This window comes from Zophobas morio, unplaced genomic scaffold (genome assembly GCF_036711695.1).
Source record: "Zophobas morio isolate AGI-343-1 ecotype UQ-CSIRO unplaced genomic scaffold, CSIRO_AGI_Zmor_V1 ptg000012l, whole genome shotgun sequence".
NCBI lineage: Eukaryota > Metazoa > Arthropoda > Insecta > Coleoptera > Tenebrionidae > Zophobas > Zophobas morio.
The window spans coordinates 26,210,348-26,237,490 of NW_026972117.1; the positions used below are offsets into that span (position 1 = coordinate 26,210,348).

Genomic DNA, 27,143 nt, shown 5'->3' on the forward strand with positions numbered 1-27,143 from the left:
TTCTGACATGTTGGGTCACTTTATATTTTTTATCACTTTGAATCTAAAACAACGTACATATACAGGATTAACAAAGGAAAATAGATAAGAAAAAATTAGTGGGCTTACGGTTTTCACACAAGCTCTGCAGAATATTTTGTTGTTTTCTAATTTTAATTCTGGAAAATCCCTTATCCACTCATCCGGCGTCGATTTTACTTTCGGCATTCTTTTAAAATATTAGTAATATTACCAAAAAGAACTCAACATGTAACAAGGGAGAACCACGTATAACACTGTACTACGACAGATGGGATAGACTGATGGTTGTGAAATAAACGGTTCATTTACTTAAAAGTTTCCATTAGAAAAATTTTAAGATAGGTAGTTGGGTACAATAATCCTTTTTTCTAGAAAATCTTCAACGGTCTTGCCGTAAAATGCCGAAAAAAACATCTGGTTAAAAGCTTTAATTCATTATCAACGGAAGTAAGGATTTAAAGTCATAAAATCTATGGAGTATTTTTCCAATCCTATAATAAAATTTTATTACCCAAACGACCGGAACCTATTCAGAGAAAGGGTCGTGAATAAGTGTACTTCAATGGTCAAGTCCAGGTAAAATGCATACGATACGATACGGCTAACTAACAAGTATTTGTCATCCCGACAAGGCCGGCATTTGAACAAAATATGCATTAAAACTCATATTCGTCGAAAAAAAGCATTAAATAAGCATATAAGTTTTAATACGCATAAAATTGAAAAAAAAAGCAAATAGGCATTAAAAAAAATGTGTCAAATGACTCCAAATTGTATCATAGTTACAGATATAAAAAAGTTTTGAAGTGCTTACATTTTTCACAAAAAGCATTAAACCTAGAAATCCGCTCTCTATTTATGTGTGTAAGGATTTCGTGTAACTGATAAAATATTAACCGTCTTATTTTCTCTAACCATCACCACCAACAATGTGCTGACGTCATCTGAAAATTTTGCGTAGTATTTAAGATTTATAAAATATTCCTACGCTTGTGGTTTATGAATCCGTCTTGAATTTCTACTCTGCACATCCAAATTTTTTGAAAAAAATAAAATTGTTCAACAATATTTTACAATTAAACCTCGAACCTCTAAAACCGAATGTTCTGCAAATGTTTTAAGGTATCGTAAGCTGGCAAATCTGTCCGCCGTCTGTATTAATTTTTTTAGACACATAATCTCCGACACTACCGGGCCGATTGTTGTTAAATTTTATATCTATTGTGAATATCATGTAGGTGGTAAAACGCTACCAAAACTTTGTCTAATCATCCCCACCAACAATGTGACGTCACCTCAAAATTGTACATAGTAAAATAAAATAATATAATTCTACACGTGTAGTTTATGAATCCGTGTTGAGATTTTTACCCAAGACATTCAGATTTTTGGAAAAAAATCAAAATTTTATAATAATGTTTATTTATAATATTTAACATTTATTAATATTTAAAGTGTGCAAAATATGATGAATCTATCCTTGTGATTTATCATTGCAATCATATTTTTTAGAATTGCTTACACAGAGTGACTAAAAAAATTAATGAATGGGTCAATTAATTTTATTGTTTAAATCGAAAACCAGTTACTGACTCACACTGTTGTTATTAATATTATACTGCAGGCATCCCAACTGATGTAAGTGTCCATACAAAAATGTTGATGACGTCATTCCAAATTCAATAAAAACTCATGGATACGTGCTTATTTTAATTTTCAGGGGTTTCCTTAAAAAAAATCAAAATCCCAACATCAAATTTTATAATTTTTCAAAAAGCGGTATTTGTTGGTCTGTACTTCAGGCACAAGGAAAGTTCTGTCGAAATAAACTTGGACCATTTTTTAAATTATTTTTACTGTTGTTGCTTTAAATCCTTGAAAACAAGGAAATCAAGGTTACAAAATATTTATCTTCATCAGATTTTATTTCGCACAGGTCATTCTCGTGATACTTAAAACGTGATCGATAACTATTAAAATCATAGGAATCTTTTGAGCACTCTATTAACGATAATTCTGCAACAATAATCTTCAAACTTATTAAATGGAAAACTTTAGATAAAACGAAAAATTTTAAATGTATCGTTGTCATCAATTTATTTGCACGAATTCATCCACACACTAAGCACCAAAACAACTTCCTTTTAAGTATTTTTTTTTTATTTTTATACATACAAATAATAAATAAATAGAAAATCAAAAATTTTCACTACTTTTTTCTTTGTTCTTGCTTTCGACTTCATCACTATCTTTATCGTTCCACTTCTGCACTTCCCCCTTCGCAAAAATAACATAAAACAACCCACATCCCAAATAAATACCAGAAGCCAACCAGAACACCTTCCTCCACAAAATAAGATCCTTCTGTAAGCACAAAATACCACTTAGCTCTATTTATAGTACCATTCATACCCTTACCTTATCAGTTCCCAAAAACCCGACAGTCAACGGTCCCATAATAGAAAAAATCTGCGAACACCCATTAGTCATTCCAAAAAGAGTACCCGCATGGTTCGGCGCCAGATCTATAACGTTGACCAAACCCCCAGAATTGGCAACCGATGACATACCCACCGCCACTATCAACATCGCCATCGCTAATTCTTGCTGAGTACCATCAACAAAACCCAAAGCAAATAAGGCCGCACTTGGCATAAAACAAGAAATGGAGTTGCAAATTTTCCTTGCGGTGATAACCGATACGGTTTTATTCGAGATGAGTTTATCAGAAATAGGGGACGCCACGAAGTTTATTATAAACATTAGGCAGTACGGGAGCGCTGATAGTTGACTATTCTGGAATTTTTGCATCTTAGAAGCGAAATTGTTAAAGGTGGTACTCACCGAATTCATGTCAAAATTCATCACGCTGTTCAGAAAACTGGGGATTTCTGTTAGGAGGGTAAAGGTACCCCATGCTTGGGCGCAGCTTGTTATGAAAATGGCCCATATGGGTAGAGATGTGAAGATGGATTTCCACGGTGTTGGTACTTTCTTTTGGTCTTTGGTGACGGAGTTACTGCTTTGGATGTACTTTCTTTCCTCCTCTGTGATAGTTTTGTGTTCTGAGGGAGAGTTAACTATAAATATTCCGAAAATAATGCCCCAAATTATTCCAGCGGAACCATAAATGTAGAACACGGAAGGCCACCCGAGGGATGAGTCAGCAATAGCACCAGATAGTATCATAGAGATAACAATTCCCAAACTCGACCCAGAATATACCATACTAGAAACTCTAGTTCTTTCGCTCAGTGGTGTCCACTGACTTATCAAAACGTGGGTAGATGGGTAGAGGAAACCTTGATTCAGACCTTGAATGACTCGGCAGACTATAACTCCTGTGGGTCCTACAGCTTGCGCCATTACTGGTATTAGAACGTTGAAAATTGATCCTAGTATCATGGTACCAGTGACGAAGTACCTAGGGCCAAAGTGCTCCCCGATTTGACCAGCACCAATCTGGAAAACTACGTAACCCCAAAAAAACGACGATAGAATTGTATCTGTGTTGTCCCAATCTGGATAAGTCTGTCAAAAATTTTGAACTGTGATAATATTTAGGAAAACTATATGGTACTTACAGGTATGCTTGGATCTGGTGGATTTTCGTCCGTCATTGCTATTATAGCAACAGACAGAGCGGTGCGTTGGCCATAAAAAATTAGTAGACCAAAGAATATTATAACAAATTGTACGTGTCGGACGCCAATATATTCTGAAAGTAGTATTCATGTAGTACTGTGATTGTTTTTAAATATGTTAATGCATAATTACTTAGTCCAGATTTTTCCTTCTCTGGAACAATTGTAACTTTAACTTCGGTCATTTTCACACTCTTTAGAGAGACTAGTATGATATTTTAACACTCACTAAATTTTTATCGTATTAGGTATGTTTGGCATAATCTAATCACGCGAACTAAAAATTTGCATTAGTCTGTTGAATTGGGCTGATATTGCGGTACTAACAATAGGTACTTGAACAAAAACTGTTTATAATGAATATTTTACAGATTAGGAGTGGAACGTGCTTGAAGATGTTAATTGTTTATTTATTGCTGATAGTAGAACTTTGTTCACTGACACTGTCGTCACCTGTTGGAAGTCTCACTATCATTCAACATTTTGTTCTCAAGTTATTAAACTTTGTTTGATGACGATAATGTAAGTTGCTTGAAATCTGGCAGGCGTTTCAAAGTTGTTGCAAGTATGGTAAATTTTTACTCAAAATATATTTGTTTATCCCCCTTAAAAATTGTTGTCGTCATCTTACAATTTTACCGAATCTATCCTATCGCAAATGTGGAAAATATGATGAGTACACTATTTGTAATTTATCATTCCACTGATATTTTTTGCTTATACAGGGTGACTCAAAAATAAGTAATAAATGACTCAGTTTCTTTTGTTGATCAAATCAAAAACAAAACCGAATACTTTGAAATCTTGCAGACGTTTCAAAGTTGATGAGGTCATCTCAAAATCAATGAATCTTACCGAAAGTGTGCAAAATATGATGAATCTATTTTTGTGATTCATCTTTACATTAATGTTTTTTGGAGTTGTTATAGCGTGACCCAAAAAAATTAATGACCGACTCAATTTATTTTGTTGAATAAATCAGGAACGCTTCATTCCATTTCTTCGAAAATACTGTTATTATTACTATTACAGTGCACCATCCAAATTGATATAAGTGTCCTCGCTAAAATGTTGATGACGTCATCACAAAATTTTGTAAAAGAAAAACTCATTTGAAACATACACTTAGCCGACTTCTTAACATTTACTTTAACATTAGGTACATATCTTTATGTTAACTTATAGGGATTCTCATAAAAAAAATAAAATTCGCAAAATAAAGGTTTGTATTTTCTTTAAAAAGCTGGATGTTTTATTGTATTTCAGGGGCGAAGGAAGTTCTGTCAAAATAACCTTCTACCAATTTTTTATATTACTGATATATATTATGTTCGACATGAAATAAGTACAAAAAAAAAACAACACTTTTTACAATATGAATCTACGTTTATTCGCCAAGAAATTTCAAATTTTCGTTACTTTTTTCTTCAATTTCAGTCTCACATTTGTCAGTACTTTTCACGTCGTTCCACTTCTGTACTTCCCCTGAAGCAAAAGTATTGAAGAATAATCCACAAAAAACATAAATACCGGCAGCTATCCAGAACACTTTTCTCCATAGCATAAGGTCAGTCTACAAAAAAAGTGTTAATAGTACCTCACCAACCACCATGTACAAACCTTATCACTTCCAAGAAACCCTACAGTCAGTGGTGCCAAGATAGAAAAAATCTGGCCAGTACCATTGGTTATCCCCAAGAGGGTACCAACATGATTTGGTGCTAAATCTATGGTGTTGACGAAACCTCCCGCATCCGCACAGGCAGACATCGCCACAGACACCACCAACAGCCCCACTGCTACTCCTTTCTGCGTACTATCTATAAACCCAAGAGCAAAAAGTGCACAACCCGGAACTAAAGTCCCCAATGAGTTAAAAATTTTCCTGGTGGTACCAATGGACAGAGTTTTGCTAGAAATTAATTTATCGGAAATGGGTGACGAAACGAAATTCACGAAAAAGGTGACCATGTAGGGTAGCGCAGACAATTGACTATTCTAAAATACGAAAAACCAATAAATAAAATCAAATAGCACCAAAAGTCGTACCGAGTTAATGTCATAGTTCATGACACTGTCCATAAAGCTGGGTATTTCAGTGATGAGGGTATACGAACCCCAATTTTCGGCACAACTGGCTGCTAAAGCTGCCCAGAAGGGAAGCGAAGTGGCTATAGACAACCATGGTGTTGGTATCTTTGTTTTAGTTTGGATCACTGAATTCGTACTTTCGATGTATCGTCTTTCTTCAGCTGAAATACTTTTGTGGTCAGCAGGCGAATTGGCGGCAAACATTCCAAAAATAATAGCCCATACGATCCCTCCAGCTCCATAGAAGTAAAACACGTAAGGCCACCCAAGTTTTGAGCCGGATATAGCACCTGTCGAGAGCATAGAAATGACAATACCCAAACTTTGTCCTGAGTACACGATGGTAGAAAACCTTGTTCTCTCGTTAAGTGGTGCCCACTGGCTTACTAAAATGTGAACGCATGGGCAGAGAAAGCCTTGGTTCAGACCTTGAATGATCTGGCAGGTTATAACTCCCGCAGAGCCCCATCCTTGAGCCATTACTGTTGTCAGGCACATAACAATAGAGCCTAGTACCATGGTACCGACAAGAAACCACTTGGGGCCGAAGCGTTCCCCTAGTTGACCGGCACCTACTTGGGTGACAATGTAGCCCCAGAAAAATGAAGATAGGATGGTATCGGTATCTTTCCACTGTGGGTACGTCTGCAAAAATTCAAACATAGATGGGTGTTTGGGAGGTTGAGTACTTACGGGTATATCTGGACCAGGGGGTGTTTTTTCCGTCATGGCTATTATGGCAACGGAAATAGATGTGCGTTGTCCATAGTTCATTATTAGTGTCAAAAATAATAGAACAAATTGTATGTGGCGTACCCCAAGTTTACATTCTAGAATAAATTTTATTTGTGTTTTTTTGTAAAAAATGGTACTTACTGGGTTGAGATTCTTCCTCCTCTGGAGACATTGTTATTTCGCACATGTTCACGCTTTCTCAGTAAGAATATCAAATCTTAGAAGATAACTTTCTGATTTTTGTATTGTGAGTATTGATAAGATCTAATCACCAGAATCTAGATTTGCATTATTTTGTAATGAATTGTCTGTTTGTGATAATAACAATGGCAGGTACTTGAAGTATTAAGTGTTTGTAAATTCGGGTGTTGAAAAATAACAAGAATACACACAGTTTCAAACTTTTTTATTCTACAATACTACGAGTAGTTTCCACTTTTTCCTTCCTTCTGTCTTCGTTTTTGCTTTCACTATTCCTGAAGTAAAACTTGCGTAATAGTCCGGTAGGACAGTAAATCCCAGTCGTAAGCCAATATACTTTCCCCCATAGAATTAGATCAGTCAGTAACAAAAATATGCACACATTTGTTCTACAGGTGGTTAAAATTCGACCTTATCACTTCCAAGGAATTCCTCCGTTAATGGTGCCAAAATAGGGAACCACTTTCCATACTTAATCGTCAGTTTAAGAATAGTACAAGTATCGTTGAGAACTACTCATGTCATGTTAACAAACTCACCCGCATTAAAAAAACTAGAAGTGGCAACTGGTGGTACCAACAGAGAGTGTTTTGAATGAAATCAACTTGTCTGCGAAAACTTGCAAAAAAAGTAGGGGAGCGTTGATAAGTGATAATTCTATAATCTATAATTTACGAGAAATTATAACGAAAAGTACGAAACGGTACTCACCGAATTGATGTCAAAGTTCATTATGTTGCTGAAAAAGTTTGGGATTTCAGTGAGTAGGGTAAAAGTACTCCAGTTTTCGCCATAGGGGCTTACCAAGATTGCCCACTAGGGAAGGGAGCTGAGGATCGACTTCTATGGTCTTAGTACCTTGAAAACAATTTAGTCACAACTTGAAAATAACAATTTTGGCAAGTACTTTCTTTTTTCGGTTCAGGGAATTTCTACTATCGATGCGATTTCATTTCTCTGTGGAAATGTTCTTCTATAAGGAGAGCAAACCCCTAAAATATAGAAAGGGTGTGGATACCCTAATTTCGATTCTGCTATGGCACCGGTGAAGATGATGGAAGTAACTACACGTAGAGCCATGCCTGAGTATACAACGTTGGTAACGGTGGTTCTTTTACGCAACAACAAACCCTCGATTGAGACTTTGAATTACTCTACATATAATGACTCCTGTGGATCCCCAAATTTGTGCCATTATTGTAAGGAGGTTGTTGCACACTGAACTTAGTACGGTGGTACCGACTAGGAACCATTTAGGCCTAAAGTGTTCGCCCAGTTGACCAGCAATTGTTTGAGTGGCAATATAGCCCCAGAAGAACGAAGAAAGAATACTGTCGGTCTTGGTCCATTTTGGGTTCGTCTGAAAAACGTAGTAGTACTTAGATGGTACTTAGAGTTTAGTATTCAAGTTTATGCTGTCTGATCGGAAGCTAAGGAAGTATTGTAATCGGGTGACTGGCTACTTTTAGGTTTTCGTCTGTCGCCTGATGTCTGCCGTCTGTCCACGTCTATGTCGATTTTTATTCTAACTTTATGTAAAGGGATAAAAAATGATAAAATTCGGAAAATTAAATTTTTATATTTTTCGAAAAAGCTGGGTATGTTTTATTATACTTCACGGGCGAGGAAAGTTTTGTAAAAATAACTTTCGACCAGTTGTTTAGAATAGCTTATACCGGTGACTCAAAAAAATAAATGGAGTCACCTTTCCAAATTGATAATGTTTTTAATACAATGTTATTACGCCATTACAAAAAACACTACACGCATATTTATATTGATTTTAACTTATACGGGATATCATATAGTATTTAACATTAATAGCATGGTAAAAGGGGCCAGTCACCTTCTGGAGCCAGTAAAAACCAGTTACCTTGCGTGTATTGTTCAATATTTTATTTGTTTCTCACTTGTAAATAACTATTATAAACTACTAAAAACTCTAGAAGGTCCAATATTTGAAGAAACATCGTATGAGCTTTAGACGTATTGCCTTGGAAACGTACGTTAGCATGGGACTTATCATACCACTTATTGTGTTGTCTAGTTTTGTCATTTAGATTTTTCGATTTATCGTTTTCGATGTATTGAAATGAGTGTGGCGCAAACTATATTACTGAGGAACCAGCAATTGTGAGTGAAAATTTGCCTGAATCAATTTTGGCTGTCATTTCAACTTATAATAATTTAAAATGTTTAAAATATATGGCTGTATGAGTACGAGCAGGGCTGTAAAAATTTTACTACTTAGGGAAGAAAATCAGAATATGAAAACTGAAATAGCGAGCCTAACAAAAAAATAGAACATTTGGAAGTGGCAACAAAACAAGTGGAATACATGGATAGAAAAAACAGAAGAAACAATATAATAATTACAGGAATGAAAATAGAAGTTACGAAGAAAGAAATTTGAGGGAAGCAATTGAAATCTTTATGGAGAAATGCATGAACGTAAAGGTAAAAATTGAAAAAGCAAACAAAATAGCTAACGATATGATAGTGTGCGAGATAGAATCTCTTCCAAAGAAAATCGAAATCTTTAAATCTAAAGCGAGATTAAAGGGAACGCAGATATATATCAACGATGACCCAAACAAAAGATACAAGCGGCGATAAGGAAAATGGCAAAAGAACATAAAGAAAAGGGACATAAAGTCAAGTTAGGCTACAATAAATTAATAAGCGACGGCAACACCTTCATTTGGCATAACGAAGAAAAGAGGCTTAAGCCTCAAAAAAACTAGATTAGCAGGTTAAGGTAGATGCAGATAACCACAAAATGGACTGGAGTGATTATGGATATGATTTAAATAAAAAGGGAGAACAAAGTAAAGAAAATGGTAGCAAAAAGAAATCTAGTATTAAGGGAATGGGTAAAGTACAAAAAATAGACAATAAAAGAGAGAAAATTGTAAAATTGGCTCCGTGGAATATCAGAGGTCTCAATGAAGAAGGAGCGTTGAAAAAGTTAGTGCGAGAAATTAGGAAATATAGTTTTGATGTAGTAGCTATACAAGAAACAAAACAAAAAGAGAATCAAATAATAGAAATAGAAGACTATATATATTTTAATAGTGGGGATAAAAGCAAAATTAGAGGCACGGGCTTTATTGTACATAAAAAAGTAAAGCAACATATATTGCATTTTCAAGCGATATCAGATAGGATGTGCTGCTTAAGGCTGAAAGGAAGATTTCAGAAGATTACGCTTATAAATGTACATGCACCAACGGAAAAAACAGATATAGAAGTAAAAGAAGAATTTTATGAGACGCTCGATAAGGAACATGGAAAAATAAAAAAAATATGATTTGAAGATTGTATTAGGAGATCTAAATGCAAAAATTGGTCAAGAAGAATTGTTTAGACCAACGATTGGAAAATATAGCAAACATGAAGTTACAAACAACAATGCATTGTCAGATTTTAATAGACTTTGCTAGAGAGAAAGATATGATCATAAAAAGTACATATTTCCAAAAAAAAAGAAATACACAAAGGAACCTGGATTGCACCAGATGGAAAAACTGTAAATCAAATTGACCATGTCCTAATTGAAAGAATGGAAGAAAGAAGTATAACCGATGTAAGAAGTTATAGAGGACCAGATCTGGACACAGACCATTTCTTAGTAGGAGTAAAAATGAAGCAAATAGTACCAGTTGCAAAAAACAGGAAGAACCAAGAAAGCAAAAACTTAAAAACGTGTATTAGATTGAAAAATGGGGAGGAGAAGAAGAGGTATTTGGAAATGGTGAATGATTGGGTAGCAGGTGAAAGGTAAGATACAGAAGATATAGAAGATTTATGGTTGGAAGTTAAAAATGGAATAAAAAAGCGTCATCACAAAGCACTCAAGAAACAGATGGTTTGATAAGGAATGTGAAGAAGAATTAGAAAAAAGGACAACTTTAAGATTGAAGGTATTAAAAAGTGAAACAGAAGAACATTTAATGGCATACAAAGAACAGTGAAAAATATGTAAAAGGCTCTTACGCGAAAAGAAAAGAAAATATAAAGAAAGACTACTAGACAAGATAGAAGAAAACTACAAAAATAAAGAGATAAGAAGTATGTACCAAGGATTGAAACAAGAAAAAAAAGGATACCAATCAAGTTCGGTGTTCTATAAAAACGAAAAAGGTGAACTGGTAGGAAATGAAGAAACAATTTTAGAACTCTGGCAGAGGTACTTCGACGAACTCCTAAATGGGGAAGAAAATGGAGGAATGATAGAAGAAATTTAAACAAAGAAGATATACATGGTGAAGAAGAAGAGAAAGCACCAAGTCTAAGAGAAGTAAAGGAAATAATAAAGAAATTAAAAAATAACAAAAGTCCGGGAGAAGATCAAATAACGGCGGAATTACTAAAATACGAGGGAGAGAAGCTTGAAGAAAAGATACAAAAACTTTTAGAACAAATTTGGCTGCAAGAACAAATGCCACAAGATTGGAGCGAAGCTATTCTCATTCCAGTACATAAAAAGGGGGATAAGATGAAATGCTCCAACTATAGAGGAATAGCACTTCTGAATGTAGTCTATAAAATTCTTGCCTCGTATATAAAAGACCAAGTAATAAAAAAAGTAGAGAAGGAAATTGGAGAGTACCAAGGTGGCTTCAGGGCGAACAGGTCGGTAGTGGACCAGATATTTACACTAGGTGAGATACAAGCAGAAGGTTTTGAGTATAAAAAAGACACTTTTGTGTTATTCGTAGATTTCAAACAAGCATATGATAGAATCAAGCGCGAAAAGTTATATGAAGCTCTAAGAGAACTAGGTATGAAAAATAAGCTAATAAAGATGATAAAACTCACCTTAAAAGACACGGACAATAGAGTAAGAATCAAAGGAAAATTGTCAAAAAAATTTAAAGTGAAAGAAGGATTACGGCAAGGGGACCCCCTCTCGCCAATTCTATTTAATTGTGCGTTGGAATACGTGGTTAGGAAAGCCAATTTGAATAGATCAGGGTTGCTAAATCACAAAAGTCATCAGTGTCTAGCTTTTGCTGATGATGTAGCAATTTTAACAAGAAGTAGGACAGCACTACATAAAGTTATGGTAAACCTGGAAGAAGAAGCGCAGAAAATGGGACTGCAGATTAATGAAGATAAAACAAAACTAATGACATGGACTGAGAAAGAGTACGATAGTCTAGGAGAATTAAGAGTAAATACAAATACAGGAAAAACGTATCGCTTCAAGGAGGTGGAAACATTTACCTATTTGGGCACAGAACTTTATAGGAAACCAGACATGACAAGAGAAATCCAAAGCAGAATAATGGCCGGAAATCGTAGTATTTACGCATTTAGGAACATTATGAACAGAAATTCTTCAAGAGGTCTGAAATTAAGGGTCTACAAGACAATTATTCGTCCCATTGTAATTTTCGCAAGTGAGACATGGACACTAGGAATAAATACACAAAAGATGTTGAAGATATGGGAAAGAAAAGTACTCAGGAAAATATATGGAGGGAAAAAACAGAAGATGGATGGGAAAGAAGAACAAACAATGAGTTGGCAGAGGTATATCATGAACCGAACATAGTGGCAATTGTAAAAGGACAACGATTAAGATGGTTCGGACACGTTATGAGAATGAAGAAAGAAAGAGTACCCAAGAAATTTTTGGAAAGTGGTATAGGAGGGAAACGTCGACAAGGACGACCAAGAACACGGTGGAAAGAAGATGTACCAAAGGACATAGCAGAATTAGCAGAGGCGAATATTGCAAACTGGAGGAAGAAACTTAAGAACAGGAAGGAATGGCGAGAAGCAATCAACCAAGCCATGGGCCAACTTGGCCTGGAGTGCTAATTTATATATATATTAGTATACCATGTATTGTCTCAATTACATACTAGTATAAAATTCGCCTATAAAATAATGAAGTAGATGTGAAACAATAAAAAGTGGTTTGTGGGGAAAATGACATTTTTTGAAGACATTTTTTGAATTCACGATGAAATGAATTACAAGCTATTATTCTCCGAAAAAATAAATTTTGTCGGATATGAAAACAATGTTTTTTCAAATAATTAGTGGCTTTGTTTATCATGGCTTAAAAAATGTTTGTTCTCGCAACAGGATATAAAATTTACTTACTCTCGATTACATTAACAAATTTTCGAATAAATTCGAAATGAGCCTTAACGTAAAAAAGATACTTCACATGAAAAAATTATTATATTGTCAGGAAAGAAGCAGTCCTTTTTACTTGCCCAGCGAAAACTTAGGAAATCTTGTAGTGAAGTCCATCAGTTACTTTCATATTTTCTCAATGCGCCATGACCCCTAGAATACGAGAAAATAGGTCTCCCGTTTCCGCCTGTTTATCTGTCTGTGTATACGTATGTCTGGATTATTATCATACGTAATCTTCCAAATTAACTGGATCGATTCTTGTTAAATTTTATCTGCGTATTTTGAATACCATGTAGATGGTAAAACGCTCACCAAACTTTAACTAATCGTCCCCACCAAGAAAATGATGACGTCACGTCAAAATTGTACGTAGTAAATGGGTTTTAAATTGTATAAAATAAAATATACCTACACTTGTAGTTTCTGAATACGTGCTGAATATACATAATATCCAGATTTTTGAAAAAAAAATCAAAATTGTCGCGTTTCCATCACATAATTTCCGTCATCTCCAAGTTCTACAATAATAAGTAAAACCTATTTGAATTTTATAAAATAAGATACACTTGTGGTTTATTAATCCGTGTTGAATTTTTGTCTTCGACATTAGGATTTTTGGCAAAAAAGTCGCAGTTACATAACATATTGCAATTTAACTTTAAAACTGCACATTCGGTTCTGAAGTCTTGCAGACGATGGTTATCGTAAGTATCGTGCAAATCGATGTATTCGTTTATCTTCCTCCAAAAAATTTTTCCGAATAAACGCTGTCTAAAATAAACACATACTTTAATAGTCCACATATATTTTTACATTAACTTAGGTATAAAGGTTAAATAAAAAAAACTTTTATTTTGCTATTTTACGTTTAAAAAAAGAAATTGAAAAACAGAAGAATGTTATGCGCATGTTTCATGTGAGGTTTTCCATTACAAGACAGAAACGGGAAACTTTTTCTACTCTGTAGGGGTCATGAAACGTTGAAATTGAAATTAGCTATTCGTTGGATGGACCTTACTACAATACTTCCTTAGCTTACTCTCAGGAAATAAAAATCATTAGAAAGCATTTTTTATGAGATTTGTCTGAATACATAACTTTATAACTGTTAAACAATTGCAGATTTGACGAAATTGCTTTAATTAACAAGTTAAATTGGCATGTAAAACACGATTCTTGTTGTAGCAACATTTTCTCAACTTTCATATATGAGATTAAGAGCTCTAAATTCTTGGACGTATATCTCATTATCATTAGTTAGTTATACATATTAGTTATGACGTCGTAAGCTGAATTTAACTAACAAAGCATGTTTAGTAATTAACAGCTTGTGTCGGCTTAAACTGTGCACTAAACTATTCCATTAATAAATTCTATCATAAACACGCACTTAAATAGTACGTATCTACACCTATCTTATATGTCAACTATAAAAAAGCCTGTGCATTGTTTATATGCGAATTATCGACACAAGCGTTTAATGTGAATCATTTGAAAATGTTGACAGAATTTCCATCTTGCAAAATTATTAAATGTAGCAAAAACGCACCAGGTAACGTCTTCTTGCAAGTAGAGCCATACGAAACCCGAAAAAAAAAATAAATCAACTAACGCACAACCGTGAGAATTTACGATGCGTGAAATAACTTGGACGTTTGGAAAAGCTGCAATTTCAAAGTTTTGTTATTTCGCACTGCGACCCTTCTTTTTAAAATATTCAAAGCCACCAAATGTGATCTGAAAGGAGACTGGTAAAAATGCACCGACTTTTTTTCACATTTGATTACGATATAGATGTTTCGGGTGAAAGGGAGGCTAGCGATCCTATCAACCGTATTTCATGACGAGATTGTTAAAACACAACGGGATATTCGTCATAACAATATAACATTGAAATGACGCGTTTACTGATACCATCAAGATTTATACATATGGGCTACGCCGTTTAATGCATGACACTGCTGAGCCCTCCGACATAATACGTAAAATCCCTGATTGCTGTGACAAAAATTTTTCATTTTATGCCTTTGCATTTTTATACGACGATAAAAGTATTATATTTCCATGACTTATTTGAACGTAGGTTGCATATACTGAAAGTAAAGTAACGTAGCAATAAGTGTGCTAAAAATTCAGGCGAATTATTTAGCTTAAAAGTTTATTTTATATTGTCATATGATCCATTATTTTGTAATTTTTGAATCAACGGAAATATTTTAATTAGCCTTCAAATTGCAGTAGGAAATATTTAAACAATGGGAAGAATGTTGTTATCAACAAGTATTAATAGTTTAATGGATTGGGTCAAAGTTTATTTAACTAACCTTTTAGTGAAATGAGTTCGAAGTGGAGTTGCCTGTAGATTTCGGTTTGCATTTTATGTTATGCTGTGTTTAAATTATGTTAAAGTTATACTATTTAACTGTTTTTCACTAAAATCATTTTAAGTGGTACTCAAGATGAGTTTCAGATTTGACTTGAAGCAATATTACTAAGCAGCACATGTTTTGTATTAAGCGAATTTGCATTTGAAACTTTTTTATAAAGTGTTATATAAACTAAAGGTTTCCTAATATTTAATTTCGATGAATTTCTCCTTTATTTTCTAATGAATTTTGTTGTTGGGTTAAAATGTCTTTCAGCAAATCTTAGCGTTTTTAAGTTTTATATTTTAAAGTTTCGTTTGGATTAGATGAAAAGAGCAAAAGTTTTAATTTAAAGACTGAATGAGCAATGCAGCAGAGCTATGATAAAATGAATACCTTCAAGGGGAGTTGCACCGTGTAATAGTTGCTTTAATAAGAGCCCTGATATTGCAAAGTCTTGTCGGGCGCAGACTGAATGTCCTTTGAAAGGCATGAATTATATATTAAGTGTTCTTTAAAACTCATTTTTCTGCTACTATTCTTTTTCTGATAATCAAGCTTTTAAACTTTGGATAAGATGGCGCATAGAAATGCATCAAAATTTTAAGTTTAATAAAACATAATTTTTGAAATAAATATCAATATATGTTTGTATGTATATAGTGTGATTTATTTAATATTTTGCTTCCACAACAAAAACGTAAATTAGATGGCAATTAATAAGAATCTGCATTCTATTGTGAGAAAAATAAAATAAAATATATAGGGTATTATTTACCCTATATATTTTATTTTATTTTTCTCGGTATCGAACTTTTTTTAATGATACCCTACATATTTTTTACAGATTCCTCTAAAGTTGTTTTTTTTTAATTCATCAGTGTATCATATTTTAATCACCCATTCTCTTTTGATTCGACCACATTATGTTACGAAGTTACGAAAACACACTCTGTAAACTTGTTTATACGAGTGCACTTCTCCTCCACCCAGGTTGGGAAATGGACTGACAATTGCCCCAAAAATATAAATGCATTGATAAAGCACAAGGCTATGCTCGATTTCTAGTGAGTTTCCCCGTTTGAAAGATGTTGTGATATTACTTAGTATTAATGGGATATACCGTTCTTGATTTTGTTAATAAAAATTTTGGTCTTTCAAGAGAAGCACTGTTACCTCTGACGTACAGTTCAACAAATCGCGCTTCTTTCAAAAATGATAAAATTTAATTTTGCAATTTTTGATTTATGATAACCTTTATAACGTAAAAACCAGTGCCAGTGGTATAAATAAAATAGCCCCTATACCACGGAGCTAACAGTGCAAGAAAGAAAAAGTTCATGTGACAATCGATTGAGCCCGATCTTCGCTGCACTAACTTGCACACTTAAGCAAAAAACAAATGATTAACTTTGTGAAAGCTACACTTATTCTAGTATAAAAGGTTACCATAAAATTTCGATCTTTTACGAAAATTTGGGTGCCTCAAGGCGGACTCATAAACCACAAGTACAGGAGTATGCCATTTTATAAAATTTAATTCCTATTATTACTACAAAAAAAAAAATAGCGGACGCCATCGTATTATCGGTGGAAATGATTGGGCAAATTTTGGTTGGCTCTTTATAATCTACACGATATTTCTAAAATACTTACAAAATTTTATAACAATCGGTCCAGTAGTTTCGGAGATTGTCTGTTTAACAAAAATCAACATAGACGACAGACAGGCGGAAACGGGAGACTACTTGTTCTAAAAGTATTTAGAGGGAAGTCCCTTCCCCTGAATTACAGGTGAACAAATACTGCTTCTTCGAAGAATTAATTGACACAAACGACAGACAGACTGAAATGGGAGACCACTTTTTCGGACCCTAGGGGTCGTTAAACGTCGAGGAAACATGAGAGTAGCCAATCAACTAACTTAATGTTAGTGACTTTTTGTCAGGTTGGCAACCATTTAAAATTTTTTACGATGGCATACTTGATTGTCAAAGTAACATTTGCAACAGTGGCCATCATCTCAACCAATGACGTTTGTTATGCGTGCTCATGTCAAAATTAACAACTGGGAGCTGACGTACTAGCATGGATACCAATAACTCAGAATTGCCAACACAAAAATTTTCTTCAGTCATTAATAGTCACTCGGTACTTCATTATGCAGTTTATAGAAAGATATAGTTATTTCTGTAATTGTAACAGAAGCTAAAAATTAAACACTTTTTTACTTCCCCAGTGTAAGCTAAGGAAGTGTCGTAATAAGGACCTTCCGACGATTGGACCCTTGCATGTTTTCTGGACGTGTCATGACTTTTAGTCTACCAAACAATAGCTTTTCAGTTTCTGTCTCTCTCTGTGTGTGTCTGTTCGCCGCCCGTGCAGATTTATATTAGACAGATAATTTTCAAAACTATCGGGCCGATTTTTGTGCAATTTGAAACAAATTTGTGTTAGGAATGGAAACTTGTGTAGATAGTAAAATACTAACCAAAATATGTCTGATTATCCCTACCAACAATTTGATGACATCATCTCTAAAAATTACATTTGTAACTGTTTTTTAAACTTTATGAAATAGCATATTCCTACACTTATGGTTCATGAATTCAGCTAGAGTGAATCTTTGTGCATTTGATGCAATACGGGAAAAACAAAGTTATTACAGTAGAGGCGATGTTATGTGCATCAAACCACATTCAAATTACACTTGACTTGAATTGAATTCATATTTTATTCAGTGTACAAGTTCATACAAATTTCATTTGCGCTATGTAGTAACACCAGTCTGATAACGTATTTATTCTAATGCTAGTTAGTACATACATTCGCGCCAAAGTGTCCATTAAAAAGCAGAGCTTCTTGTGAGAGTAGTCCTTTTTAAACTATCTATATTCTCAATACTCTCGGAAACGTGGCAGTTTAATGCAGAAATCTGCAACCACCGTCAGGGCGGCTTTTATGAGTTTCGACAAAGTTGGTATGTCTTTATTGCGTTCATTTATGTTTTATTTACAAATCTTCCGAAAGGAACTTGGCAAAATAGAGTCGGAAAAGCGATTATGTGTTCGGAATTGTCATTAAATTTGCATGCACCTAGTATTTTGTGCAAAATTACAATCTCATTTCCGTATTGCTTTAATAATTTTAATGAATGTATTAGAGTGCGCTTTGTGAATCGCAGCGATATTAAATCAAGGTGAACCTTACACAGACGATCGTTTTAATTCACAATTTCCTATTGGTATGGTTTTAATAACACCACCCGTATTTTGCATGCGTTCACTCCTGGCATTTAATAAAGATTGAATATATATTTCGATGTAGTGCAACAAACCGTTGTCTTTGTAGACTCAGGTGATGGCAGTTGTTTTAAAACAATAATAAAGTTGGAGTGTATCTAGGTGTATGAAAAATTCATTTTTCATCAGAAGTTGCACTCGTAAATCCGCTTTACCAATCAGGACCGGACTGGTACTTTTGGTCGTCGGGTCAATGCACAGACGATATTCTTTCACACTTTTAAATTGGAACTTTAATTGTTCAATGCAAGAGACAATTGTCGAACGAATCAGGGTGATTGGATGATAAATTGCTTGTTGAAAATATTACCTTATCTTTCTCGAGCTTTATTAAGGAAATTATTATGACAGTTTTTACTTGAAAGAGCGTCTAATTTCATGTTTTCACAATTCACACAGTATGAAAATTAACGTTTCCCATTTGCATCTGTTTGTTAGAAATTTATTAGAAGATAAGGTCCGGAACTACCTAACCGTACAATTGGGTACGTGACATGATTCTGTGCAACCGTTGTGAATGGGTAACATTTACAAAAATTGCATGAAATGGACGTGAACGTGAGCCTAATATTTTATTTTTTGGTGAATCGCATGCTCATAGCTGATGTGAATTACAAAATCAAGTTTAAATGAGTGTTTTCTAAATCTGGAAGTGTATTACATGTGTGTACAACAAGGTTAGTAGCAAGTATTAATAAAATTTAAGTTCTACTTGATAACACGTTCTACTCGACACAACATTACGCTTTATTATTGTATGTTTAAGAAAATTAATTTTTGATAAATCGATTTTGTTAAAAGCAATAATATGGATAAAAATGTATTAACTGTCGTGACTACATGGACATAATCATCACTGCGCTAAACGTGAGCGTGAATGACTGTGATTAACATTTCAGTTACACACCTATATGTATGTTCAAAATTGGGGATTTTTTAAGTGTACTACTTAAAGATCCTCTTTATTATATCTTTAATTCAATTATTTCTTCGCGTATTTTCACAGACTGTTGGAAAATCTCAACGCTGGGTCCTGTATTTAAGTTGTCTAAAAAATGGAAATAAAAAATTATGTGCCGATATCTTTAAACTTTGCTAAATTACTAGAATACGTTAATATTTATTGCCGTTTCTTGAGACTTGATTAATATGCTGTAACGTGACATTTGACATTGACGCGGCGGCGCAGCTCTGCGGGAGCGACGAGCGACGAGGCGAAAGAAAAAAAAAAAAAAAAGGAGAGAGAGGCGAGCGTTGGGTGAAGACGAGGAGGGCCGGTGTCGAGGCTTTGGGAAGAGAGACCGTGTTTGGAGAGACGAGAAAAGGGCTGAGGCGAGAACACCAAAGGCCAACGGAGTCCAGGAGAGGCACAGGAAGCGAAGCTGACCTCAACAGGACCGCGGAGACGGGAACGGGCGTTCTGCGTATTGGTACCAATACGGTAAGTCGCCGGGAAGTGCGCGCCGATCGCCGGGAAGTGCTCGCCGATCGTCCGGGAGAAACCGGGTGCGTCCCAGTTTGCGTTGTGCCAGTTTTTTTGTTTTGCCTCCAATCGTCACGGGTCGCCGGTTAACCAGGGTCGTCAATCCACCTACCAACGAGCTGCTGCCGCCCCCCCCAATTTATATTAATTTTTTGTATATAGACTCCAGATTATATACGTGATTAGACCGGGTATTTGTTGCTTCTCCCTTTTTTCCCTTTCCTTCCTTTTCTTCTCTTTATTCTAATTATTCCACTCTTCTTTCTTTCTCTTCTTCGGCTTTCCTGTCATCTTTCTTTTTTTCTGTGTGCCCTCTTGTGACACACTGGCGCCCAAGGTCAAGACAGTCGAACGACCCATCACCCCGCAACGACGAAGGAGCTAGCCAGGCCGTGAGAAGGACATCACAAAAGAAAATGGCGCCCAACGTGGGGCTTTGATTCGAAGCTTTAGGGTGTAAAACTTTGATGCGAGTGGTGGATTTTGTTGAGTTGTCGGGTTCTTTTCTTTTTTCTTTTCTTTCTACTTCTTTTTCTACGCTCTATTCTGTCCGAGAAGCAACAATAATAATTAGTATCTTATTAGATCTAGATAGTGCGCATTTTTAAGAGGTCTTGTATCGTAGGGTTACATAATGGCCAGTGTAAGCTCCATTTATGACATGGAACCGAACTTTCTCAAGGTCAACGAAATCGACTACGAGTTGAGGATACGAGGAGTAGCTCGCACAGACCGTGTCGACGTTGACACAAAAAGGAAGAATTTGAGGAGAAGGCTACGGGAAGATCAGGCACGGCCCAATATTGTTTACACTACGTCACAGTTTGTGTTTCAAGACGAAAAGAAGGAAGTTGACGCCACGATAGCGGAGATACGAGAGTTGTTGAGGCAATTTGACGGATCTCGGGTAGAAGCAAACAGGAGGTTACAGACCAGGATCAACCACGTGTTGGGAAGAGTCAGTAGGTTTTGTGCAGACCCCGCCAGCGTTGAAGGTGAAGAATCCGCAGCGTATAAATTGGACAATACGTTGATCATTGTAGCATGCGATGAAACACGTTTAGAGATATTGGACCAAGCCAACTTACCGGGAGGTTCAGGTAGCGCAGATGTACAAGGAGCTATGCACAAAATAGCACCAGTGTACAAATGGGGAATTACGTTCGATGGTAAATCAGTGAGTTCCTTTCTGCAGCGAATTGATGAACTTAGAAGGGCGAGAAGTACGTCGAAAGAAGAATTGTTCCGATCTGCCGTAGATTTATTCCAAGGTCAAGCGCTAATATGGTACCGTTCAATCAGAGATTCAGTGCACAGTTGGGATTCGTTAGTACAGGCTTTGAAGCGAGATTTTTTACCACCCGATTACGACGAAGAATTATGGAGAGAGATTCGTAGCAGGACACAAGGTTACAGCGAACGTGTTACTATTTACATAGCTGCAATGGCGAATTTATTTAGTCGTCTCTCACAACCGCCGTCAGAAGAAATTAGATTAAGCACCATAAAGAAAAACTTACTGCCCAAGTTCCAGACTAGAATAGCTTTGCAAGAGATAAGATCCATTGAACAGTTGGCCGATGTTTGCAGGACGTTGGAAGCCGCCTTTACGACACAACAACGATTCCAACCCCCACCAAGGAGAAGTGTAGCGTTGCTAGAACCAGATTTGGCCTACTCTGAGACGTTAGTAGAGACAGAGGCGCATTCGTCTAAATCGAGGCAGTCACGGTCACATTGTGCCCGACCTGAAGTTAGTGAACTGCGATGTTATAATTGCAATCGTGCTGGTCATTTGAAGCGAGATTGTCGTGAAGCCAAGAAGGAACCAGTGTGCTTTGGATGTAGACGACGAGGCGTTATCCGACCTAACTGCCCAAAGTGTTCAAAAAAACTAGCAAACAGGCAACACGCATCCAAGAGCCCACGCGAGTTGTCTGGTGTATATCCAAAGGCTCAGAAAAAATGTGGCATCTCACCACACGAGTGGAGAGAGTGGTTGGCGAAGGTGAAGAGTTTTTGCGGTTCTTTAGTAAGATGTCCAAAAAGGTGTATAAAAAAGGCATCGTTTAAGCAGGTTAGTAACTCCGAATGCTCTGGAATAGTAACAAATCCATTAGATGCTATGTTTGAGGTAGACAAAAAATGTGATAGTCGGCCCCATTTGAAAATTGAAGCGTATGGACATTCATTGGTTGCATTAGTAGATAGCGGAGCGTCAATTTCGGTAATAGGGGAAAACGGTCTATATCTGATAGAATTTTTTAATCTACATGTGTACGAATCAGGAACGGAAGGCGTGAATACTGCAGAAGGACGTATGCAGAAAATTACGGGGTACGTTCAGTTACCTATATCGGTAGATGGAACGTGCAAGGTCATGAAGTTTTGGGTGGTACCGACCATCCGCCATTTTGTAATCTTGGGTAACGATTTTTGTGAGAAATTTGGAACGGTAATAGATTGGAATCAGAAAACGATTGTTGTGAATGATAAACGTGAGGGATGCGAGGTAGGTGAAACAACCAACGAGGCAGTGATGACTGTCAACAAAATTATTTGTAGGGGAGAGTTGAATAGCGACCAAGAACAAAACTTGAGAGAGGTTATTGGCAAATTTAAGTCTCTTTCGTGGGAAGCAGGAACCAAGTTGGGTAGAACCAACAAAATAATTCACAAGATTGACACCGGTGAAGCAGAACCAATTAAGCAGAGATATAACAACATGTCTCCATATATGTTGCAACATTTGAACGGCGAGTTAGACAAAATGTTAGAATTAGGGGTAGTACAGCCATCCTCATCCCCGTGGGCATCACCAGTAGTGTTGATAAAGAAATCCTCAGGTGAGTACAGATTTTGCTTTGACGGACGTAAGCTTAACTCAGTCACGAAGCGCGACGCTTATCCGTTGCCGCACATTGACAGTATTTTGAGCAAATTAACGGGAGCTCAGTTTCTGAGTAGCATAGATCTGAAAGTTGCGTTCTGGCAGATTCCCTTAGATGCCAACTCTAAAGAAAAGACTGCTTTTGTGATACCATCAAGAGGTCTATATGAATTTAATGTACTGCCGTTTGGGTTGAATAATGCAGCGCAAACTCAACAACGTCTTATGGATACGATTTTTGGACCCTCTTTAGAACCATTTGTCTTTGTGTATCTAGATGACTTACTGATAGCGACACCCACTTTTGAGAAGCACGTAGAAGTGTTACAACAGGTATATGGAAAACTGCATGACGCCAATCTTACAATTAACTTTAACAAATGTGAATTTTGTAGGGCGAGTCTTCGTTATTTAGGGTTCGTAATTGACAGACAGGGGTTGCGAACGGATCCTGAGAAAGTGAGAGCTATGGTGGAATATCCACGGCCCAACACGCGAACAGAAGTGAAACGTTTCTTAGGAGTTGCGGGTTGGTACAGGAGATTTGTTCCTAATTTTGCGGTGATGAGTGCACCTATAACTCAACTCATTAAAGGGCAAAAGAAAGGTCAGGCGATTACTTGGACGACCGAAGCTGAGGAAAGTTTTGTGAAGATCAAGGAGGCGCTAGTATCAGCACCTGTGCTTGCCAGCCCTGATTTTACTAAATTATTTTCAATCCAATGCGACGCATCAGATAGAGGTTTAGGATGTGTGCTTGTGCAGGCGAATGAAGAAGGCAAAGAGACTCCGGTAGCTTATGCTAGCCGAACACTGACAGACCAAGAAAGAAAATACACAGTTACTGAGAAAGAATGTTTAGGGGTATTGTTTGGTGTTGAGAAGTTCAGGCCATATGTGGAAGGTACAAAGTTTAAAATTATAACTGACCATTACAGCTTGTTGTGGCTCAATCAATTGAAAAATCCAACAGGTAGATTAGCACGTTGGGCCATGAAGCTACAGCAATACGACTGTGAGATCGAACATAGAAAGGGAACGTTGAATGTAGTCCCAGACGCACTGTCGAGAGCGCCACACGAAGTAGCGATATTGACTATGGTCAAGGGTGAGAGCATGAAAGATCCGGAATACAGACGTCGATTTGAAAGAGTCAGCAAATTTCCAGATGGTAATGCAGTGTGGAAGATACAAGATGACTCCCACCTGTTTAGGCGTTTGAAGAGCCAAAATGGCAGTCCAGAGTGGAAATTATATGTAGCAGAGACATACCGAACAGAGGTCATGAAATCATGTCATGACGAACCAATTGCTGCGCACCTAGGCATGTTCAAAACTTTGAAAAGAGTGCAGGAGCTTTATTATTGGCCGCGCATGCGTAAGGACGTACAACGTTATGTAAGAAGCTGTGAAGTGTGCAAGGCGCAGAAGCCACTCAATTTGGCGCCACCAGGATTGATGGGGAAGTCCCGTAAGGTCTCGTACCCATGGCAGATGATTGCTTTGGACCTGATAGGACCACTTCCAAGATCGTCTAAAGGTAATAGATTTTTGCTTGTGGTATCAGACTGGTTCACGAAGTTTTGTTTATTGAAGCCGCTGCGACAGGCGACTAGTAGCAGCATTACCACCTATCTGCGAGAGAATGTCTTTTATATCTTTGGAGCACCGCAAGTAATAGTGTGCGATAATGGGAAGCAGTTGACGAGCAACATGTTTAGAGGATTGGCCAAGGAGTTTGGAAGCCAATTATGGTTTAATTGTAAGTACCATCCTCAAGTGAATCCTGTGGAAAGGGTAAACAAAGTAGTAGGAGCCGCGATACGCTCATACATAAAAGATAAGCGACATGAGAAGTGGGATTCTAACATCCACGAGATTGGCTACGCGTTGAGAACAGCCGTCCACGAATCGACAGGATACACTCCCGTTTTTTTGAATTTCGGCCGTTTTGTACCAGTACACGGATTACTGTACGGTAAGGACGAAAACCTACATCAGTTTGATCTTCAACCCACTTTCAGGGACGTTTATGCGGAAAGTATGGATCGTTTATTGCCATTGTACAACGAGGTAAAGAGGAAACTTGATAAGGCGTATCACAGAAATTGTCATTATTATAATCTAAGGAGACGCGAGGCACCTTTGTATGCCGTTGGTGATACGGTGTGGAAGAAAAATTACGTTTTGTCAGATGCTTCTAAAAGATATGCCGCTAAATTGGAACCGAAATTCGTGAAGTGCAAGATTGCAGAAGTCCTTTCACCTCTAGTGTACCGATTAACGACAGAGAATGGTGTGGATCTTGGGAGATACCATACCAAGGATCTGAAACCTGATCAGACAAGAAACTCGGATTAGACGCTGTGAGGAAGGTGAGGAGTGCATGAAGAAGGACGATAGATCTCGTGAATGGAGTGTGAACGGTTAGGGTGTTTGTTTGTGTAGAGAATAGATTTCGATTTTGACTTTTTTAGGCACTAGTGTCGAGGTTGGCAGATTTGACAGATTTGTAGTATTGGCAGAATTTGAAAATTTAGCCATTTATACCCAGAGTAGACAGAAATAATAGATTGAGAGGTTGTGACGTAGCTATTATACCGGATTTAGACATATGAAAATTGACAATGTGATGGACTACAGTTGGCCATTAGTCTGAAATGTCGGACCATCCAATAAGGAGAATAGTTGGATGAGTGGTCCAAGTCCTATAGGGATATAAGTTTAGTTATTATGTAGGTACAGTAGGTTTAGGAAAAAAATTAATACTCCCCGTAATTATTTTAATTCCAGTAATTATTAATTTTTTTGGGTAACTAACGGGGGTGTGTAACGTGACATTTGACATTGACGCGGCGGCGCAGCTCTGCGGGAGCGACGAGCGACGAGGCGAAAGAAAAAAAAAAAAAAAAAAAAGGAGAGAGAGGTGAGCGTTGGGTGAAGACGAGGAGGGCCGGTGTCGAGGCTTTGGGAAGAGAGACCGTGTTTGGAGAGACGAGAAAAGGGCTGAGGCGAGAACACCAAAGGCCAACGGAGTCCAGGAGAGGCACAGGAAGCGAAGCTGACCTCAACAGGACCGCGGAGACGGGAACGGGCGTTCTGCGTATTGGTACCAATACGGTAAGTCGCCGGGAAGTGCGCGCCGATCGCCGGGAAGTGCTCGCCGATCGTCCGGGAGAAACCGGGTGCGTCCCAGTTTGCGTTGTGCCAGTTTTTTTGTTTTGCCTCCAATCGTCACGGGTCGCCGGTTAACCAGGGTCGTCAATCCACCTACCAACGAGCTGCTGCCGCCCCCCCCCAATTTATATTAATTTTTTGTATATAGACTCCAGATTATATACGTGATTAGACCGGGTATTTGTTGCTTCTCCCTTTTTTCCCTTTCCTTCCTTTTCTTCTCTTTATTCTAATTATTCCACTCTTCTTTCTTTCTCTTCTTCGGCTTTCCTGTCATCTTTCTTTTTTTCTGTGTGCCCTCTTGTGACACACTGGCGCCCAAGGTCAAGACAGTCGAACGACCCATCACCCCGCAACGACGAAGGAGCTAGCCAGGCCGTGAGAAGGACATCACAATGCTCAGACCATGATAAAGTTGAAGTTGCCAAAATACCCAAGTCTCAACTCTATTAATATATTACTATAGAGAGTAAAACTAAGGGGTGACGGCCAGTGTAGACAGGCGTAATCCAGCTTCCGGCGGGGCTCTTATCCGGGAAGTAGCTGTTTTTACTGGTTGGTCCAAGTATTTGTTACGTACATAATGTTTGCGACAAAAATATGAAATGGAACCCATCGGTCACTAACGTCTACTAATATAATATGGATGGTTTGGATTGTTCGCATTGACCAAATGTAGCTTGTCAAAATATCTTGGCACAAAACTGAATGATTTTTTTAAATTATCAGCGAATAATGCCAAAGAAGACTACAAACGAACCCCCAAGTCGGTTGTATAAGCCTAAGATAAGAGTGGACTAAGAACATATTCTTGTGGAACATGTTAGTTATATGAGGCTCGTGGAACGAAAACACGAACAACAGTTAACACATTTATTATACAAACACAAGTAAATATACATTACAGTGAACTTGGACACACGCGCGCGGACCACCGACCAGCCATTAGTGTGACGTTCGTCTTCGTCATGGCTACGTCATCGCTTGCGCAGTCGCGCAGACTACCGCCGAACATGCACTCCATCTATGTTTCCTAACAGAACACCACTTAGAATTCTGGTAATTCAACTACAAGCA

The 27,143-nt window shown here is 37.1% G+C and overlaps 2 protein-coding genes across 2 annotated transcripts; both read right to left on the reverse strand.

Annotated features, from left to right (window-relative positions):
- Nucleotides 1-2,217: 2,217 nt before the first annotated feature.
- Nucleotides 2,218-3,972, reverse strand: LOC135128243 (putative inorganic phosphate cotransporter). Its single transcript, XM_064055142.1, has 5 exons — nt 3,799-3,972; nt 3,606-3,739; nt 2,866-3,552; nt 2,440-2,817; nt 2,218-2,385 (listed from the first exon to the last, which is right to left on the reverse strand). The coding sequence occupies exons 1-5, from the start codon at nt 3,848-3,850 to the stop codon at nt 2,218-2,220; spliced, it is 1,419 nt and encodes a 472-aa protein (XP_063911212.1). The 5' UTR covers nt 3,851-3,972.
- Nucleotides 3,973-5,030: 1,058 nt separating this feature from the next.
- LOC135128457 (putative inorganic phosphate cotransporter) lies at nt 5,031-6,719 on the reverse strand. The gene is made up of 5 exons (XM_064055366.1): nt 6,633-6,719; nt 6,450-6,586; nt 5,715-6,401; nt 5,286-5,663; nt 5,031-5,238 (listed from the first exon to the last, which is right to left on the reverse strand). Exons 1-5 carry the CDS (start codon nt 6,676-6,678, stop codon nt 5,053-5,055), a joined length of 1,434 nt encoding a protein of 477 aa, XP_063911436.1. The 5' UTR covers nt 6,679-6,719; the 3' UTR covers nt 5,031-5,052.
- Nucleotides 6,720-27,143: the final 20,424 nt, after the last annotated feature.

Bases quoted from the DNA above. Each gene is read 5' to 3' on its own strand.
- LOC135128243 (XM_064055142.1), bottom strand. From the start codon at position 3,850: ATGACCGAAGTTAAAGTTACAATTGTTCCAGAGAAGGAAAAATCTGGA. The intron at 3,740-3,798 runs GTAATTATGCAT...TACTACTTTCAG, and splicing joins GAAGGAAAAATCTGGACTAA to AATATATTGGCGTCCGACAC. The intron at 2,386-2,439 runs GTAAGGGTATGA...TTGTGCTTACAG, and splicing joins GGTTTTTGGGAACTGATAAG to AAGGATCTTATTTTGTGGAG.
- LOC135128457 (XM_064055366.1), bottom strand. From the start codon at position 6,678: ATGTGCGAAATAACAATGTCTCCAGAGGAGGAAGAATCTCAACCCA. The intron at 5,664-5,714 runs GTACGACTTTTG...TTCGTATTTTAG, and splicing joins TGAACTATGACATTAACTCG to AATAGTCAATTGTCTGCGCT. The intron at 5,239-5,285 runs GTTTGTACATGG...CTTTTTTTGTAG, and splicing joins GGTTTCTTGGAAGTGATAAG to ACTGACCTTATGCTATGGAG.